We start from the raw sequence: 20,520 nt of genomic DNA, 5'->3' as shown, positions 1-20,520 counted from the left end.
TTCTCAGTTTTTAAAGCATTAGTTTTGGATAAAAGCAATTACAGGACACTGAAAAAAGGTGATAATAGGAAAAAGTGAAATTAATTTATTAAAGAATTCCTTTCTTTATTTCAGAATTTTTATAGCAGTTATTCACCAGAGCACATTCAACCGCCAGCAAATGGAAACACACAGGAACCATATCCGCCACCGCCTTACTCCAGTGTATCACAAGGACAACCACCTTACAATGGTGCTCCATGGTATCCTGCTCCACCTTACCCCAGCACAGACCCAGCATGTCAACAGCCTTATTACATTCCTGCTCCAGGTCCACAACATCCTCCAACTCAAATCACCCAACGTAAAGGTAGGCATGAAGTGTGTGTCTATGCAGGTGCGTGTGTGTGTCTTCAACAAATGTTTGCTGTTTTACCTGAGGACATGTGTATTTGTAACTGAATATAAATCTGTGTGTGAATGTCCGCATGTGTGAGCCTTGGGTCTAATAAATCAATATGATTAGAGACTCATCCCTGATTTCAAGTGCTTCTATATAAATAACAATACAGAGAAATATGTTTGAAATATGTAGAAAATGTTGCATTATACTGAGTCTGTCAAACTTTAGGTTCTTTGAGTTAAAGTATGTTAATGTAAGAGGGACTTGTAAACTAAGATGTTCAGTAATGTGGCTTTTTGGCATAAATGCATGATAAAGAGACCAAAATATGCATAAGTTCAATAGTTAGTGAAAATTTTTTAAAAAACACTCAGCAGCTAAAGCATGGCATACTGACTCAGATGTTTAACCTTTCAAGAAAGAATTAATGGGTTTTATCCATAGAAGCGTATACTGTGGAATTAAGATAAAATGGAGAGAGCAAAAAAAATTTACATGAGGAATCCAGAACCAGTGATCATAATTATAAGACAGTATCTATAAATATAATTCAAAGGAACTCCAAAGAAACTTGATTATCTAAAGTGTAATGAGAATGTGGAATCTGCTGCTACACAGAACAGGTTGAGTGAATAGTTCAGATACATTAAGCAAAAGGTAGATAAGCATGAGTGAAAAATGAATGGAAGAGTTTGCTTATAGAATTGGATGGTAAGAACGGAGCACAGACATTTCTGTAAACCATTTGGGCCAGAGGCTTAGTTCCTGATGTTTATTCTTTGTAAGCAATGTTATTGAGTTCTACACGCCCACTGAATACTATAGGAGTAAATCCGCCTCAGACAAATAAGAAATTTGTGTAAGTTCGCTTCAGCCCCCAAGTCTGTTACTTAGTGCAAAATCCTTCATATGTTCTCCACTTTCTTTCAGTTTCAAGCTCTTCACAATGCTGCAGTCCAAAAACGAAGACGTATGGTTGTATCATCACACTATTTCTGGTCCTTTCTGCTCTGGGCATTGGTGCTTGGATTGTTTGTGAGTGCACTTGCTAATGAGACCCATTCATGAGACTTGAATGTCTGAGTGGATGAAAAAGACAATTGAAGAATACGAGACTAAAATGAAATGTTTAAACACACACGGTCCTACGGATGAATCTGTTAACAGACATTGTTTTCTGGTGTAGAAGGGGTATGAGGAATCTGGGGACAGGAAGGCCATCCGTGCATAATCAGAATTTATTGTCAAGAAAATATCACCAAATCTGTTGTTTTGCAGCAACATTACAGATGCAAAATTGCTAAAAATTACAGTTAAAAAAAATGTACAAACCTGTTTCACCATCCAGTGACTTTATAGCTGATATGAATCTCAGCTCCATCTGCTCATCTTATTTCCCAAACTCTTTACACTCCAACCCAACCAAAATCTTTTCATGCAGACTGAGCAATCACTTCCCTGAGCACTTTGTCTCTCTCTGCATCACCAGTGGCCAACCATTTCAATTTTATGCTCCACTCACGCGCTGACATGTTTCCCCGTGCCCTCATGTACTGTTAAACCAAGACCACCCGTAAATTGGAGGAGAAAAACCTAATTTTACGTCTGGCACTCTCCAACCAGATGGCAATGATGTCGACTTCTCCAGCTTCTGCTAGCTTTCTCTCCATTCTCCCTCTCTTCCCCATCCCTCCACCCCTTTCCCTCTCCATTCATAGAGCCACACCCCCCCCCACCTTGTTTGTTGGTGTGCCCTCCCTCCCTTATCCACCTGTTACTTATGGCCTATGCGGCTGTGCTCCTCCCCCTGCTCCCCCCCCCCCCCCACCCCCCAGGACATTTTGATCTGGCTCCTGTCCACATTTTGTCCACATCTTGATGAAGGGCTCAAGCCTAAAACGTTGGTTATGTATTTTTATCTTTGCACTGCTTGACTTGTTGAGTTTCTCCAGTGTTGTGTTTTTACAAAATCTTATTAATCCTCTTTTTGGAATTTTCCTCTGGCCACCAGCTGCACATGCTGTGTAAGAATTCCATATTTCCCACGCAGCTTATATAAAGTGCTCTCTAATAGCACCCATGAATAGCCCAGCGATAATCTTAAAGTTATTTCTTCTTTTTCTGGATTCCCATTGGAGTGAAGGTCAAACAGAATGCCATCAGTAGGCCTGTATCCCAGCTCCATGTTGCTTTTACTATTTAAAACAGTGGTCACTTAATATGTTGAATTCTCCACACCTCAGTAACTATACTTTGGTGAGAGATTGAAATTTTAAACATACAGCACAGTAACAGGTCCTTCTGGCCTACGAGCACCCGGAGGAAACCCGTGCAAGTCACGGGGAGAACGCGTAAACTCCTTAGAGACAGTGCCAGATTCGAACATGAGTTTCTGGCGCTGTAATAGCGTGACGCTAACCACTGAGCTAACCGTATTAGTGTCTAGAGGGGCCTGGGAATTCTTCTCTATGAATTATTGAAAGTCAACATTCAAGAACAGCAAGCAATTAGGAATGCAAATGGTACACTAGGCTTTATTGCAAGAGGATTTGAGTACAAGAATAGAGATGACTTAAAGAGCTCATATGATTCACTCAGACCATATGGTGGAGATCCACCATTGAAAATATTCAGAACAAAGATTGATACAAAGTGGCGACTCTGTCTTCTTTATGGTAGACAAAGTTAAAGAACTGTGACAATGTGACAATAATGGAAACTTTACCTTTTACATTTTCTATCTCTAAGTAGTTAAACAAGAAAGCCTGCAGACACTGTGGTTATAGTTTACATAAAATTGCTGGAGAAACTCAGCATCTCACGCAGAATTCTTTATGTAGGGGAAAAAAAACAGTGTGACTTGCTGAGTTTCTACTCCAGTTTTCTATATTGAGGATATGGAGTTAGTTTAGAAAGTATAACTTAAGTAAAAGATCAGTCATGAAATTGGGGAATGGTGGAGCAGGTCCTGCTACTGTTTCTTTGGTTCTTAATTTCTAGTTACTCCAAAATTAAATAGAAGTGCATTATTCAACCCTTCAGCCTGTTTCAACATTCAAGTTCATCATGGATGTTCTGAGGATTGGAAAACTTGAGATGATCTCAACTCCATCTTTGACACCATAATCCTCAAACCTCTGCATGACAACAAACTATCTTTCAGTTTTAAATTTTACATTTAAATTTAGACATACAGCATTTTAACAGGCCCTTTTGGGCCACAGGCTCGTGCTCCTCAATTACACCCAACTTACCCATGGTAAGTTTTGAACAGTGGGAGAAAACCGGGGCCCCTGGGGAAAATCACCAAGACATGGGGAGAATGAACAATCTCCTTACAGATAGTGCGGGATTCGAACCCTGGTCCTGATCGTTGGCACTGTAACAGCGTTGCACTAATGGCTATGCTAACCCTGCCACCAATTTTAAAGTATGAAAATTCAGATTCCACCACCTTTTGTGTGAAGAAATTCTTCCTGCTATGATCTGGTCAAAGGCCTGACTTAAATGTTAAATGATTCTTTATATTTTTAACTCCTATGAAGACTGCAAGACCGGCTGAGTTCCTCCAGCATCTCTGTGTTTTTACTACAATCACAGCATCTGATTGTTTCACTCTGTTAAATTATTCTTCCCAGTACTCAATTCTCCCACCTGACAAAATAGTTTATCTCCATCTAATTTTTCAAATTGCTTGATCATTTTTGACATCACAATTAGAAATTTCATACTCTGAGGAATAAATCCATTATCTCTGCAACCTCTGCTCATAATTTGCTTTGAAAACGCCTATTATTTTATATATGTATACATCTCACAATGTACAGGCTGCATGTCAACAAGTTACTTTGCTTCCTCCTGCTAGTCAAGTTTGTAGTGGTTAGTTCGAATGAATCCTCGATCAGCCACTGTTCAAGCACGATGACCCTGTGCAATGGGATCAGTGAATGCCAGGACAACAGAGATGAACTGGGATGTGGTAAGATGTCTTGGCCCACAGTTATTCATGAAATATCTTTCATTGTAATGGAACAACTTAAATAACCCATTTCTTAATTTACTCATCCAGTGCAATTCAGTGGAAAGGAGTCACAGCTGCAGGTCTATGACTGGAAAGCCAAACAATGGTCATCTATTTGTTATACAGCCTGGAATCAATCTTTGGCAAACAAGACATGTCAGCAATTGGGGTTCCGAAGGTATGTTGAAATGGGGTACAGGAACAGATTACACAGGATGTTGCAGAGGGTGCTAAATCTGCTGGTGGGATGCATCATTTGCAACTGTGTTGTCGGAGATGCAACTGGAATACTGAGTTATAAAAGCCAAGGATTTGGATGTAAGGGCAGAAAGGCCAAGGCCCGTTAAAAACAGAATTTGACAAAGCAGTAGCCCAAAGTTAGAAATCTGCTGGTCCACAGAAAAATAATCTCAGGGTTGTATGTGATGTCATGGAGGTACTCTTGAACTTGAACTTTGAAAATTTTTAATAAATCTCTACTGACCTTTTGAAATTGATCCATACTTGCCCAAGGAATTGTTATTTCTCTCCCTAATTATCTTTACCAACACTCACCCCAACCCTAAACCTAAGTTGTTCAACTTGCAGTTATTGGGTTCACCCCTTCTTCCTTTTATTTTGTATGGGGCTAAATCATCTCAAGTTTTCCAATCCTCAGGCACACGCCCACACATGGAACATAGAATTGGCCATTCACCTCATGCTGTCTGTGCCGAACAGGACGCCAAAATGAGCTAAGTCCCTTCTGCCTGCTTATAATCTATTTCTCTCCACTATTGTACTCCTCAACATTTGGAATATTATGGCCAAGGCCTCTGTAATTTCTTCCCTCAGCATTTCATCCTGATCAGGTGACTTATCAACTTTAAATATCGCTGGCCTTTCTAGTATCTCCCCTTTATCAGACTTTGGACTATTATCTCAGCCACACTTCTTTTGCAAGGATCCCAGCAATCTCGTCTTCTTTGGGGAATACATGTAAAGTTCTCATTCGGTATCTCAGCCTCCATGAGATTTCCTTTACAGCCCCTATCATTCCTCCAATGAATCTTTTACCGTTAAGTATTTTTGCATTCCTTTTTATGTCTGTCACCATGCACTTCTCCTTTGTCCTTTTCTAGTATTAATCTGGTTCTCAGTTATTAATTTGCCATAGTTTTTGTGACCTCTGCTTTTACAATGGCAGAACGTCTATTCTTTCACAGAAAGTGGATACAACATTGTTTAGTTTTCCAAAGACCATGTTATGTAATTGTTTTTCAGATATAATCAAACCAAGCATATGACTGGAAGTCACTCTTCATCCCTTGTTATTGACACAACAAAAAATGGGCCAAATCTACAAAGTATGCTGCAACACAGGTGTGTAATTAATTGTTGAATAAAATGAGAAGGTCCTTGGAGAAGTTGTTATAAAGCAGTGGTTCCCATCCTTTTTCTTTCCACTCACATACCACTTTAAGTAATCCCAATGCTATCAGTGCTATGTGATTAGTAAGGGATTGCTTAGGGTGGTATGTGAGTGGGAAGGGAAGGTTGAGAAGCACTGCCCTAGACCCTAGACAAATTGTCATTGGCCCATTTCCTTTGGAGTTATGAAACTGTGCACATAACAAGCCAATTAGGTACAATTAAAACAGTGGTTTTCAACCTTTTTCTTTCCACCCACATACCACCTTAAGCAATCCCTTACTAATCACAGAGCACCTATGGCATAGGGAATACTTAAAGTGGTATGTGAGTGGAAAGAAAAAGGTTGGGAACCACTGTTATAAAGTAATGCAGCACAGAAAGAAACCAAGGCCTTGAAGGCAATTCACACTTATCCATCATAGAGCCCATTTTATTCTCCCATATTTCCATCAACTCTCTCCTGCATTCTACCATTCATGTACACACTAATGGCTATTTACAGCAGCCATTTTACCTGTCAGCACATGCCCTTATGATGCAACAGGAAACCAGAACACCTGAAGGTTTGTCTACACTGCAGAATGTCAATCTAAAAAGAATGATTGAAAGAAATCTCTAACATAATACTGACTACAGCTAGGCCAGCACTCTTAGACCATAAGAGATAAAAGAATTAGGGCATTCAACCCATTGACTCTTCTCTGCCATTTCATTCATGGCTGATGTGTTCTTCCTTTCAACCCCATTTTCCTTCCTTCTCCCCATAATCTATTACACTTTTTCTAATCAAGAACGATCAACCTCTGCTTTAAATCGACCCAATGACTTGGCTTCCACAGCCATCTGTAGTAACAAATTCCATAGATTCACTACCCTAATTATTTCATCTCCATTCTAAATAGGTGTCCTTTTATTCTGAGGCAGTGTCCTCTAGTTCTAGATTCTCCCACTACTGGAAACATCTCCATATCCACTCTATCAAGCTTGATCAATACTCAGTATGTTTCAATAATATCTGTCTTCAGCCTTCTAAACTCCAGTGAGAACAGTGCCAGAGCCATTAAACTCTCTTCATGCATGAATCCTCCCATACCTAGAATCATTCTCATCAACTTCCATGGGATCCCTTCCAACACCAGGACATCCTTCCGTAGATATGGGATCCAAAACTGCTCACAAGACTCCAAATGTGGTCTGACCTGCACCTTTTAATGCTTCAGCATTACATCTTTGTTTTTATATTCTAGTCCTCGCAAAATAAATGCTAAATTTTGCATTTGCCTTCCTTACTTTTGACTCAACCTGCAACCTGGCTCTCAGCCTGGCCTTGAGATTACCAGTGCAGCTAACACATAAACACACATGCACACACCAAATTTTTTCTCAAATATAACAATTTTAATGCAGTCATTATTCATAAGGAACTGAAAAATATTGAATTTTTGGCAGATTATTTATACAATTTTATTATATATTTTATTACAAGATCTGAAGCATTTTATTCTTTAAAAAAATACAGCACATTCGTCAACCATCTGTCCTCCCTTATGTTACATTAATGCACACTGTAATGGTCTACTTGATCTGCAAATCTTCACAGAACCAATTTTATATTTCACTGACCAGTAATGATTTGGTTTTTTTTTCCCAGCTCCCAGTGCTCCACCAACGATGTTGTCTGTCTCAGTTGTATTGGTAAGCGTAATTAACCTCAAGTTAAAATTCAATCATTGTTCCCCAGAAGAAAAAAATATTTTGTTTGAAAATTACCAATGTTGGGCAACAGGATCCGTTCACCCCTAGACACAGAGCCAATTGCATTGCTTCCATGATAGGTTCTGCACAGGTTACAAATAGAATAAAGTTCTCTTTACATTGTCCTGTTATATGTTCCTCTATATAATTCTCATATTCACTGCTCATATAATTGCTAAAAAGTTTAATCATTTTATTGACAGAATAGAGCTGTACATTTCAGTGATTTTAAAGTGTTAATACTTCTGTAATATTGCAAGGTTATAAATGCTAGTAATTCTGCAGGAACCATGGGACCACTATTACAGGTCTTGAGGAATAAATAATTAGGTGTAATCAAAATATACAATTCCCGAACTAAAACCAACGTTCAAAGTATTTGTGAGAGGAAGAATATCAAGGGTCACCGAGAAAGAACATGTATCCAAACCCATACCATGCACCCCACCCACAATCCTGCATTATTTGTTTAATTTGGAGAGTTTGGTTTAAATTTCTTGCCTACATTTAATGAGCTGGAAGTTTCATTTGGATGCTATAAATATCAAAAGGAAGAGTTGTTCTTGTCAAAGCTCTATTGAGAGCATCCTGGCTGGCTGAATCACTTTGTGGTATGGTTGCTACAGAGCATCAGATTGAACATCAATCCACGGGACCATAAAGGAGGGAGAGAGGATGACTGGGGTCTACCTTCCGTGCATTGATGTGATTTACCAGGATGGTTGTCTAAAAAGGGCTCATAAAATCAGTGAGGACTTCTACCACCCCGCATGCAGCATCTTTCAGCTAGTCCCATCGGGAATGAGATACAGGAGTATGAGAGCCAGAATCACCAGGCTGAGAAACAGCATCTTCCCATGGGCAATGAGACTGCTGAACATCAACTGCTCATACAAACCCTCTGTGACTCTGGGAGAATAAATATGGGAGAATAAAATGGGCTCTATGACTATGTTTATATGTGTGTTTGCAGAGTTTTACATTGAAGATCAGAGAAAACTTTCATCACATTCTATTTGTACAATCAGATGATAAATAAACGAACAAATATAAATAACACCGAATACCACCTCTTTGTATGTAGATTGTGGAAGAAGGTTCAGACTATCAAACAGAATCGTAGGTGGGGCACCAGCCCTACTGGGGAAGTGGCCATGGCAAGTGAGTCTTCATTACAAGTCACGTCCAGTGTGTGGCGGATCCATCATCTCACATGATTGGGTCATCACTGCAAGTCACTGCTTCTTTAAGTGAGTAACACGGATGAAATAGGTCTTCATTCCTGGTTCAAAATGGACAGAAAGAGACAGGATCCAAAGTGGAAAAGTTAGGGGGAGAAGGGATGATGTCAGAATGATTTGGAAAAGTTACTGATGAGAAAATGTACAGACCATGTAAAAATACCTGTCTGTAGCTGATTATTAGCTGATTATAAAGCACAAAATGATAGGGACATCATAATCTATGATTTTATTTATCATTGGGATTGGAGGTTAAAAGGGTAAATCTAAAATTAAGGAGAATTTGAAAGAATAGGCTGATTGTTGATAGTATGTTGAAAAAACATAAAATGTAAAACTTCAAAGATTCTAAGGAGAGTTGTCAGGGTGAAGACTGAGAAATTGTTTCCCTAAGTGCCACCATCTAAAGCTGGAAGACATGATTTCAGAATAAGAGGTTGCCCATTTCAGATGGACATGACAGCAATTGTGAACTTCTGAAATACTCAGCTCCAAAAATTCATGGAGCTAGAGAGATATTAATTTCAGGGAGTTATCAGTTATGAGAAGAGATGGGAAAATCTTGTTGAGGCCTTGACCTAAGTAACCATGATCCCACTGACTGGTGGAAAAGTCTTGAGATGCTAACTGGCTTATACCTGCCACTGTTGCTGCTCCCCTTCTGTGTCCCCCAGGAGGGGAAAAATCCAAAGTTGGAGGATTGCTCCCAATTCCTCCTAGTCCCTTAAGAAAGACTTTAACATAAATATGGAAAATCTTTGCTCTATGAGCCTTGATCCCCAGCAGGGATAATTCTTCTGTCTTGATGAAGGGTTTCAGCCCAACACATAGATCATTCTTTTTCCTGCCGAGTTCTTCCAGCAGAGTATGTTTAGCTTCATATTCCAGCATTTATGCCAACATAATTCTACCGACATCTTCTTCAGTTCTTAGGATAAAATAACAGATCAGGGCTTCAGAAATTCCATCTGGCTCAATGCCAGACTTTGGGTGTATTTCCACGCTGTTCTGGATTGCAGTCAACCAGACTAGAGCAGAAAAGATATGGTGAAGCCAAGGAGAGATACAATGAAAAACTTTGTCACTGAAGTCAGCCTTTCCTTCATTACACAGTGATGAATCATTAAAACCATCCAGCTGGAAAGTGTACAGTGGCTTCATTTCTCAACTTCAACTCTCAAGAGCAACTTTGAGATATGTCTCAAAAATCATCACTCATAGGATCTACAACCCAGATACCAATGATAATGACATTGCTTTGATGAAACTCCAGAAGCCATTGGAGTTTAGAGGTAATGTCCTGCTGAAGCCATTTGGCCATTTTGCATTATTATAAATGTTTCCCTGAGGTCTCCATGAGACCACAACTAGAAATTAGTGGGTTGAATGGTTCAATCAAGTAGCGAATGATGTTCTCTACTGTGGAGGTCCAGTGGTGAGCTGGGTAAATTCTACCTGAATGTACATGTTTGAGAAAATCACTTTGATTATCTTGCATGAAGTGATAGACATCACATGTTTTCCAGATAAAATTCAACCTGTCTGCTTGCCATCCTTTGATCAACAATTCCCAGATGGTATGTCTTGTTGGATTACAGGATTTGGTCACGTAGAGGAAGAAGCAAGTAAGTAAGGGTGTGCTTGCCTGTGGGTGAAAGGATTGGGGATTTTATTTGCCTTTCTCCTGTGCTGAGTATACTATTCAGCAAAACAAGATGAACAAACATTTCCATTTCTTAGAGGTTTGAGAAAAATAAGGCACTGTCTGTAAGGAGTTTGTACGTTCTCCCCATGACTGCATGGGTTTCCTCCGATCCTTCAAAACGTATGGGGGTTGTAGGTTAATTGGGTGGCATGGGCTGATGGGCTGGAAGGGCTTTACCGTGTTGTATGTCTAAATTTAAATTTAAGGCAATTATTTAAAAGATCAGGTTCCTCAACATTGCTGCACAAAATTCTTTTATTTATTGTCAGTCTTTTGCTTTTCCATTAGGAAGAACCAAGAGCTGAACTTTTCATTGGAAAAAATTCTCTTTTGATTTCTGACCAGCAATTCTTGTCAGGGCATCCCAATGGCATTAATTTTACTTCATTACTGATAACTCATTTGGAAACTTTAGTTATAAAACTTCTCCTGTTTCCATGCTGTAATTGTTATATGATTATAAATAAAGGAAGTGGGATGGAATTTTCCCTCAAACTCTGATACCCTGGGAGATTCTTGTGTTCCTCCAAATCTGGCCACTTGTACCTTTCTGATTTTGACCTTCCATCTTTTAGCTGAAAAAGTCAGGAATTCCTTTACAAGGATTTTTTTTCTCCTTTAAAACATTCCCTTGATAGTCATATTTTTGATCCCATTTTTTTTGTGTTCTACTATCCTTTTTTTGGTAAGGTGTACAGTTTTAATGAATTGTGTATTGTGTAACCTACAGGTTTGTCTGAGATATTTAAAGTGTGTTGGAAACAAGGAACTATTTTTCAGATACTCTACCTCACTCCCTTACTGAATGATGTTCGTGTCATTTTGCACATCAGCTTTAATTCAATTGTCTGCTTCAGATTCAAGTCTGAGTAGCCAGCTTCTCTCAGGTGTTCTGAGTTTAAAACCTTATCCAATGCATTTCAGCCTCAGTCTCTAACATCCTCCTTGAAGCTCAAGTTAAGATAATCGGCAGAGAAATCTGTAACCAACGAAACATTTACAATGGACTTATAACAGAAAACATGATCTGTGCTGGCAAGCTCTCCGGGGGAGTCGATTCCTGTCAGGTATGAGTGAGCAACCAAGCAACCTGATTGCTCTCAGCTGTTTGTTCCTGAGAGAGAGGCAGACATTCCTTTGAATGTTGACATATTATTACAGAAGCAAGGGAAACAGTTTGAGGATCCTCACTTCCATGTCCTGTACAGAATCTATCACCACAGATAGCACAACCTTCTCTCATTACTGCATTGGAGTGTCAGAATTTGTGTTCAAGTCTCCAATGTGGAATATGAAACCCACAGTCTTCTGGCTCAGAGGTACAATGCCTGGGATAAATTCATCCAGATTTTAATCTTTACACCAAGCCTCAGCCAAAGGAACCATACTGTATATTGTCTCATCAGACATGAAAATCCCTGTACAATAAAAGCTACGTCAATACTGATCTAAGCAATCACATTCAATATTCAAGTACAACATTAAACTTTCCATCACTTCAATATTGAAATAAATGACTGATATGTTGAAGACAAACCCCTAGGCTTTCCATGGGGCCCATGATCTGTGCGCCAACCAACTAACTGCAAAATTGTTTTCTTTAAACCCTAGGGTGACAGTGGTGGGCCTCTGGTATGTGAAGTGTCTGGTACCTACTATTTAGCTGGAGTTACAAGCTGGGGTTTGGGCTGTGCTCGGATAAACAGGCCAGGTGTTTATGTCAAGGTGACGCAATTCACAAATTGGATCTTCACACAAATTGAGGTAACAATGACTTTCATTTTCATGCTCATTCATGAAAATATTTTGTGACAAGAACAATCTTCTTTTGTAGAGCTCCTTTAATATATTTGATGCACCATCAATAATTACAAAAGTCTGAAATTGTGAAACTGATAGGCTTTTTTTTAACTATAGACTGGAACAGCCGTCAACCTCATCAACTGATCAAGGCAGATTGGAATGGGGAGCAAGCAAAGGGCTATGGGTAGGATCAGTCTCAGGAAGTGTGTCCAGCAGGCAACAGGCAGTATACAGTGGTTTACAACAATATTAAAATACAATAAACCCCCTGGTATCTGGAATTCATGTATTCGGCAGCCTCAAGTAACTGGCAAAAAACATTGAGAAAAATAAATAAGAATAAAATAATAGGTTAAAAATGTGTTTAAAATTTGTGTGCCTTGCCTTTTATTTCACCAATCCACCACTTGCATGCCAGGTGACAACAGCAACCTTTTCCCGTCTTGTGACCAACATAAACAAGAAGAGATTTTGTTTCGTGGGACATTATTTTGGACAAATTACCCCCTAACCATTACCATGTCGAAAGAAAAACAAACAGGCAGGCATAAACATGGAATGCTTACCCTTAAGCCAGTGGTTCTCAACCTTTTCTTTTCCACTCACATTCCACCTTAAGTAATCCCTTACCAACCACAGATCATTTATGGCATCCTTTACCAAAGGTGCTCTGTGATTAGTTAGGGATTACTTAAGGTGGGCGTGAGTGGGGGAAAAAAAGCTTGAGAACCACTGGCTTATGCAGAAGATGGAAATATGTAAGAGACTGGAAAAAGGTAACAGTCATACAGTGGTAATGGAGGAATTCAACCATCTATGACATGAAGGCCCAGTCTCAGAAAATGAAGCAGTTTTATATGAAATACGATACTGATAAAAGTGTTCAGTGACGTCACATTCTTCATAGCTCCAAGATGGACTTACTCGACCAGTCTTTTTTTTTGAATGGTTTAGTTTGAAAAGGTTAGAAGGTGTTTGCATATCAGAACCCATTTTGCAAGAAATAGGAAAGGAGTTCCACGTGAAGATGAATATTGAGGCACAGTGTTCTTTTTCAAATGGCTGGCTTAGTAGACCCTACCGTGTTTCTCTGTTAAGATTAAACATAACCGTCTGCTGTAAATTAGAGCAAATCAATGCCTTAGAACCAAAAGTAAATTTTCCTAGTGCAACAAACAGATACTCCCATTCCACCCTATCAAATGCTTTTCCAGCATCTAATAAAAGAAAACATTCTATCGATCGATATATTAATAATAATCATTTTTAATAAACCCTGTTTGATCTGAGTCTATAATCAATGGTAATTTTTTTCTAATCCATATGCTAGAACTTTTGATAGAATCTTCATATCCACATTGAGTAATGATATAGGTCTATAAGAAGTACATTCAGTGGCTCTTTCCCTTTTAAAAAAATAACAGAGATACAAGCCTTGTTAAATGATAAAGGTAGCTTCTCTTCTTTAAATGAGTCAGCCAATACTAGGCTTAAATGGGGTACAAGCTCTTTGGAGGATTTATAAAATTCAACAGGAAATCCACCTTGTCCTGGAGATTTACTAGACTGTAATGAGGAAATAGCCACAGCTATATCCCGCAAAATAGATTTTGCTAAACTTGCACATCTCTCTTGAGAAAGTACAGGTAAATTCAACTGATCTAGGAATTCCAACATTAAAGCATAGCCATTATTAAATTCAGAAGTATAAATGTTAGAATAAAATTCTCTAAAGGTCTTGTTTGTTTTGAAATAATCTGTTGTCATATTACCACCACTCATGCAAATCTTATTTTTTTTGCTTTTTAGCTGAAATTCCTTTTAATTGTCCAGCTGGTAACTTAGTAAATTTTACCCTGTGATTATAAAAAGACTTCTATTTATTAATCATTGCTGTTCAATTGGATAAGTAGAGAGAAGATCAAATTTAGTTTCAACTTCTACTCTTCACTTCTTCCTTCAAGAGTGGTTAATGAGTGCAGGGTCTGTATCTGAGACAGGAGGGAGGATTCTCTATTCAGCATGAAGTGAATCCTGGCAGAATTGTTATTTTGTGTGAAGCATTCATTGCAAATATTTTATTCTATGAATGGCTGATCACTGCCATTAATGCATTGAAATGAGCAGTATGAAATTACATCCTTTGCAAACTTAATATCTTGTCCTTGACTCTTGCAGGGTAACAAATAATGAGAAGGACTGACAGTGAACACACAAGCAGCTACAAGCCATGATTATTAGCCCCAGTCTGTGTCACGTTTCTAAAAGACTTTCATCGGGGCAGGTGACTTTCTGACATTGCTTAAGGCACTGAAGGTACCTACCGTATCAAGGAGAGATCATATTGGTTGTGAAGTGCAGATCAACAAAGAGAAAAATTCTTTACATATCAACTAGTGATACACTTCATCCAGAAATCAAGTCAATCAGATTATTTTTGTCAGCCTTTCACCACTTCAAATTGCTTTAGGTCAAGATTTCTTCTGACCCCCATGGTTATTCAGTTGGAACTTTAGCTCTGTGTGTACAAGGCTCCCTCTTCTTTCCAAAGCCTAAGCAGAAATTTTCAGATCCTTTTTAGATTCCTTTTTAGGTCAGTTGGCAACATAGGTTACAACTAAAACTGAATTTTCTTTTGGAGGTGCTTTTCCTTCAAAATGAAATGCAAATTTTGTCATGGACAAGTAGAAAGCCAATGACGCAAACATATATTTAAAGAAATTGGTTTTAGGTAGTTTTTTTTCTTTTTATTTCAAAAGTAAAACCTGATGCAATTAAATGAATGTACAGTTCAAAATTTAAAGACTAAAATGACTTTTACGAAACATACAGAGCCAGTTCCAGTGAAATACAAAGAATTTCTTGAATTTAGAAAATGTCACATTCAAAAGCTCCTAAAATGCTTATTTGGTTCCCTTTGAATTTAATCAGTTTAATTTTACAAGGATCTGCAAATGAGTCCAAATACCTTGAAGAATTGCTCAGGCCCGAAACATTGGTTATATATCTTTACCTCCTATGGATGGTGCAAGACTTGCTGAGTTCCACCAGCAATTTTGTGTTTTTACTGCAATCACAGTCTTTGCTGTATTGAACTCCTTTCTCTTCTTCAGGAGTTCAAAACTTATATCTGGATAAATGAAGATTTTTCACCCTTTGTACTCCAGTGGCTTGTTGTCCTCTCTTACTTTCTCCATTGTTTTCTCCAGTACCTTTTCTCTTGTAGTATATCTTAGGAATTTTACTAAAATAGATCTTGGCTTTTGTTGTGGTTGTGGTTTAAAGGCCAATGCTCTATGTGCCCTTTCTATTTCCATTTCTTGCTGTAGTTCTGGACATCCTAGGATCCTGGGGATCCAATCTTTTATAAACTCTCTCACATTCTTGCCTTCTTCATCTTCCTTAAGGCCCACAATCTTTATGTTATTTCTTCTGTTATAATTTTCCATTATATCTATTTTCTGAGCTAACAGCTCTTGTGTCTCTTTAACTTTTTTATTAGATTCCTCTAATTTCTTTTTTAAGTCCTCTACCTCCATTTCTACTGCTGCTCCTCGTTCTTCCACCTTGTCCATTCTTTTTCCCATTTCTGATAAGGTCATATCTATTTTATTCACTTTCTCTTCTGTATTGTTTATTCTTCTTAAATCGTTAAATTCTTGCGCTTGCCATTCTTTAAATGACTCCATGTATTCTTTAATAAGAGAAAGTATATCCTTTGTCTTGCCTTTCCCTTCTTCTTCTATTTCACTATACTCTTCCTCTTCTTCTTCCTCTGGGTTGACCATCTGTTGTTTCTTTGTTGTCCTTTCCTTCTCTTCTTTCTTGTTTTCGTTGTCTTCTATGTTCTCCTCTTGCTGCTGCTGTTCTGCAGCTGTCATTGCTGGCTGTGGAGATCGACTCCCCAGCTGGTCCCCCCTCCCGTCGGTGTGTTTTTTTGCATGCGAATCGCGCATGTGCGACTCCTCGCGCATGCGCGGTTGCGCACTTTTACTCGGCTCAGCGAGCCATTTTTGTAGTCCACTTTCTACCGACCTGAGGGAGCGGGTTTCTCTCTCCACCACGGGCCTCTTCGAACAGGTAAGGCCTTCTCCTTCTTCTTCCGTTGTCTTTTCTTCCTCTCTTCTTACCGTTGGTTTCGATTTTTCTTTTTTCGTCGCCATCTTCTTTCCACCTTTATACTCACTTTACTTTAATTTTTATTTTTGTGCCTTTGTGTTTTCCTTTATTTTTTCCGACTTTTCTGGAGAGGGCTGGAGTTCACCGTCCGGCCACTACTCCATCACGTGACTCCTCCCCTGCAATCACAGTCTTGAGACTTTTGTGTTCCACTCCAACTAGCAGAGAATCCTTGTTGGGACTGGAGGTATGAGGATTGGGCAATGCCCAGTATGTTCATCTAACTGTTATTTTTATAAACTAATGTAAAATGGTGCAGAATCTCAATTTACATTGAATGGAATTTGCAATAAAGGGCAAACTACACCAAATAATAATCAACTGCAGGATTTAAATTAAAGTTTGGAAGAGATGGACTCTTGGAGGTGCCTAGAGGTCGTCCAAGGTATGGCCAAGGCACTGCATGCTTCAGTTCAATACCAGTGAGTAGCAAGTGACTAGTACCCTTGCTCAGCTAAAGAGTACTGTAGACTTAAAAACACAATGCTGTAGAAACTCAGCAGGTCAAACTTTATGTAGCAGAGATAAAGATACATAATCAATATTTTGGGTTTGAGTCCTTCATCAAGAGATGGGCAGGTTTGTTATGTATCTGTATCTTTGCTCCATAATGTACACTGACCTGCTGAATTTCTCCACCATTTTGTTTTTACTTCAATCATGGTGTCTGCAGACTCTCAGGTTTTTACCACCAAAGAATAGATTTACTTGTTTTCATGACCATGATATCAATACACCGTTAGAACATAATAAAATGGAGCAAAGAATCAGTCTCAAAGCCACTTGAGACTCCTCTATATTTGACAAAATTAAGGCTCAATTTCCAATTCCACCATTTCCCCAACATTTTTCTTTAGCACCAATGTGCACAGACCTAATCTAAAGGACCCTTATTATCATTCTGTTAAAGAAAAATGTGAGACATCACCATACCAAAATATTACTCAATCCAAGGATCATGGAGCTTTTTAATGTTGTTGTAAGCTGTTGGTTGCAGGTAAGGAAATTTGCCTTCCCTTCATTCTGCAGCTCTGAATTCCATCCACTGCTGAATTTAGTATCTTGATCAAATCAATGTTAGTTACAAGTCAGGAGTCCAATTTGTGGAGCTACTGCCTTACAGCTTCAACAACCCATGTTCAACCCTGACTAGGAGCCGTCTGTGTGGAGAGCGTTGTGTTCTCCCTGTGACCATGTGGGTGCTCCAGTTTGGTTATTTGGCAACAGTAAATTGAAAACTAGTATGTGCATGAGCAGTAGGATCCTAGGAGATATCATGGAAACATGGGGAGAATAAAATGATTGGTGTAATATTGGAATAAGTGGGTGCTTGATGGCTCTCATGCACTCACCAAACGACCTGTTTCCATGCTTTATGTCTCGCTGGTGGTCTTTAGACTGCAGGCATGTAACGGCACAATTGATGAAATTTGCCATTACATGGGCAGTCTAAAAAAGGAAAGTTCAGGAATTTCTAGTCAATTCCTGCTCAGCGATTATCCTGCAGGGCCTCTACTACTTTTCGGGAGAACCCTGCAGTCTAAATCACACCACAAAACTCACCTTGTGAATTGGACTTCTGGCCGTTGACTCGGGCCATGTTCCTCCACGTAAAAGCCCCAGGACTTATGTGCACAGGAACTTAAGACATGCAGTGTAAATGACCACAAGGTGAGTAATTATGTTAATTTAGGTTAAATTTTTCACAGATTTTTTTAACATTGCTCTCTTAAAAAAAAAACACTACTGACACACCCTATGAAATCAAAATCTGCACTTGGTCCATTGCTATGAGAATGATCGTTATTGTAATCTTCAGATTTCTCCTCCAAAGCCAATTCTGTCTTTGCTTCTCCTCAGTGTACTCAAATGGGGGAAGAACATGAGAATAACAACTACTTGCACTTCTAAAGCACTTTGACAGGAATTATTGAACAAAATTTAATACCAAGCCACTCTAAGGTGATTTCAGGTCCCAATGAATGGATGGAAGAGGAAGGATTTCTGAAAGAAGAGAGGGGTAGAGAAATAGAGACGTTAAGGAAAGAACTCCAGTATATGGAGGAGTTCAGGCAATTGAAAGTGTAGCAACAGTTAGTGGACCAAACACTAATATGCTGTTTGAATATACTTTGGTATTCTCACCCAAAGTATTATAGGCTGGAGTGGTTGTATAAATAGGGAATAGTAGGGTCATGGAGATTTTTGAAAAAACAGGACCTATTACCTAACCAGTGGTTACCCAACCTAAATTTACTAATTTCAGATTTTAATTGAACTACTTTGCAGGAGGGACCATAAAAAAATTCTGAACTTCTCCCACAAATAGCCTGACTTTGAAATGATATTACAAGAAAATAGTAAATCAACCTTTCTACCTTCAAAGGTGGACAATTGCAATCAAATGTGATGGATGGATTAAATATTACATTATTTATATATGATTTGATATATTTTTCTATTCTCTCTAATAAATGAAGGACAGAAACAAGCCTTTTATTGTATGAAAGGCATAGGAAGTAGTTGATTTAAACAACAGAAATTGAGATCTTGAACTCCTTTGGTGTAGAAAATACAATGTAACATCCAGTGTTGGCCAAAGCCCCTTGAACACCAGTAACTTGAAAGCACAATATTTTTTGAAAGGAATCCAGTCAAACATGAATATGGAAACAAATCTGATGTTTTGTAATTATTTAGATATTGCATTGAATTTTGTTTTCTTCAGAAAATAAAATGAGATATATTTTCATTCATATTTAATGGTTTTTGCATTGACTGATAAGAAGGTGGTAAAATGTTATTGATATCTATCCCAGTAAAAATTGAGATATTTTTGTATTTCCTTCTCTGATTTTGAAAGAGAATTCAAGATTTTGGCCAGACTTGCATTCCCTTTTGGCACAGTTCAAACAGGACCAGGCCATTCAGCTCATTAAAACTATTCTACCATTTAATTAGCTCTTGGCTGATCATAGAATATAGCAGAACATAGATCAGTCAAGCACCAGAGCAGGCCCTTCAGCCAAACATCATGTCGAAGTAAAATAAACTCTGCTGCAAACCACATAAAACATATCCATGTGTTTATCTAGAAGTATAAAACTTCATCCAACTTAGTTCCATAATCCTCACTAAATTTACCCGATGTTCTAATTTTAAGGTATATCCTCCTCTGTCCTGGCCTTTCCCATCAGAGGGAACAATGCTTCTATCAGATCTGTGAACTGGTTTAATAATTTAATGATGTCAAAGAGTTCAATTAAATCAATCGTTAATCTTGACGATAGAAGAGAATACAAGTTTAGTCTATGCATCAACACTCCTTTTCTTTAACTGCCAGTGTAATCGCCAGAAGTGAATACAGTTCTTCCAATGAGATCTGTATAGAGCCTAACATATTAAAATAACTATCACTGTTTTGTATACCAACTCCAATCAGACAAATTTTGTCTGTTTAGTTAAATCTTGGTACCCACATCATTTGCTATTATTGTACAGATATCCTGAAATCTCTCCGATGCTCCAAATTCCCAACTTTTCATCATTTAGAAAATATTTAAATCAATCTTTCTTCCATTCCCCAGGTCTTTGTTCCTCCCACTGTAGGTGATCAGCATCAGGATAGACATTTTTAAATGGGTTTCATATTATCCACCATGCTTACTCCAAGATTTTCATATTTCACACAGCTTGGTGGTGCAGACATATTGGACACAATATGCCACTGTTCAAGGTGTGTGCTTATTCTTAATTTTCTTACTGGGTTGCGTTTTGGAGAATGATCAAGATTTTTTTTGCCTCCACCAGAGCCAGCCTTACCTTGAAATTTCAGAATTTCATCCATAACCTTTCCTTTCTCTTTTCCATTCCATTTGCCTCTCCCACCAAGCTTTTGAAGATCTGCCGTACGATTTCAAGTTCAAGTTCATTGCCATGTGATTGCACATATGCAACCAGATGAAACAGCATTTCTCCAGACCATGGAGTACTTACATGCACACACAACACAAACATATAT

General features: G+C 38.5%; 1 protein-coding gene across 2 annotated transcripts in view; it reads left to right on the top strand.

Annotated features, from left to right (window-relative positions):
* Positions 1–19,257, top strand: part of LOC138741152 (transmembrane protease serine 3-like) — a 34,134-nt gene extending 14,877 nt beyond the window's left edge. The window contains exons 2-13 of one of the 2 annotated variants that reach the window (XM_069894781.1): positions 115–349; positions 1,313–1,417; positions 4,248–4,361; positions 4,452–4,581; positions 5,667–5,765; positions 7,468–7,511; positions 8,656–8,821; positions 9,926–10,104; positions 10,339–10,437; positions 11,442–11,584; positions 12,129–12,281; positions 14,499–19,257. In XM_069894781.1, the coding sequence (XP_069750882.1) occupies positions 115–349; positions 1,313–1,417; positions 4,248–4,361; positions 4,452–4,581; positions 5,667–5,765; positions 7,468–7,511; positions 8,656–8,821; positions 9,926–10,104; positions 10,339–10,437; positions 11,442–11,584; positions 12,129–12,281; positions 14,499–14,510 (1,479 nt within the window). In that variant the 3' untranslated portion in view covers positions 14,511–19,257. Of the gene's footprint in view, positions 1–114; positions 350–1,312; positions 1,418–4,247; positions 4,362–4,451; positions 4,582–5,666; positions 5,766–7,467; positions 7,512–8,655; positions 8,822–9,925; positions 10,105–10,338; positions 10,438–11,441; positions 11,585–12,128; positions 12,282–12,434; positions 12,691–14,498 lie in introns of those variants that run through there. The other variant, XM_069894780.1, reaches the window with a different exon arrangement.
* The last annotated feature ends 1,263 nt before the right edge of the window (positions 19,258–20,520 follow it).

The sequence above is a fragment of the Narcine bancroftii genome, chromosome 8 (genome assembly GCF_036971445.1).
Source record: "Narcine bancroftii isolate sNarBan1 chromosome 8, sNarBan1.hap1, whole genome shotgun sequence".
Classification (NCBI taxonomy): domain Eukaryota; kingdom Metazoa; phylum Chordata; class Chondrichthyes; order Torpediniformes; family Narcinidae; genus Narcine; species Narcine bancroftii.
This window is presented reverse-complemented; position numbering and strand designations above follow the sequence as displayed.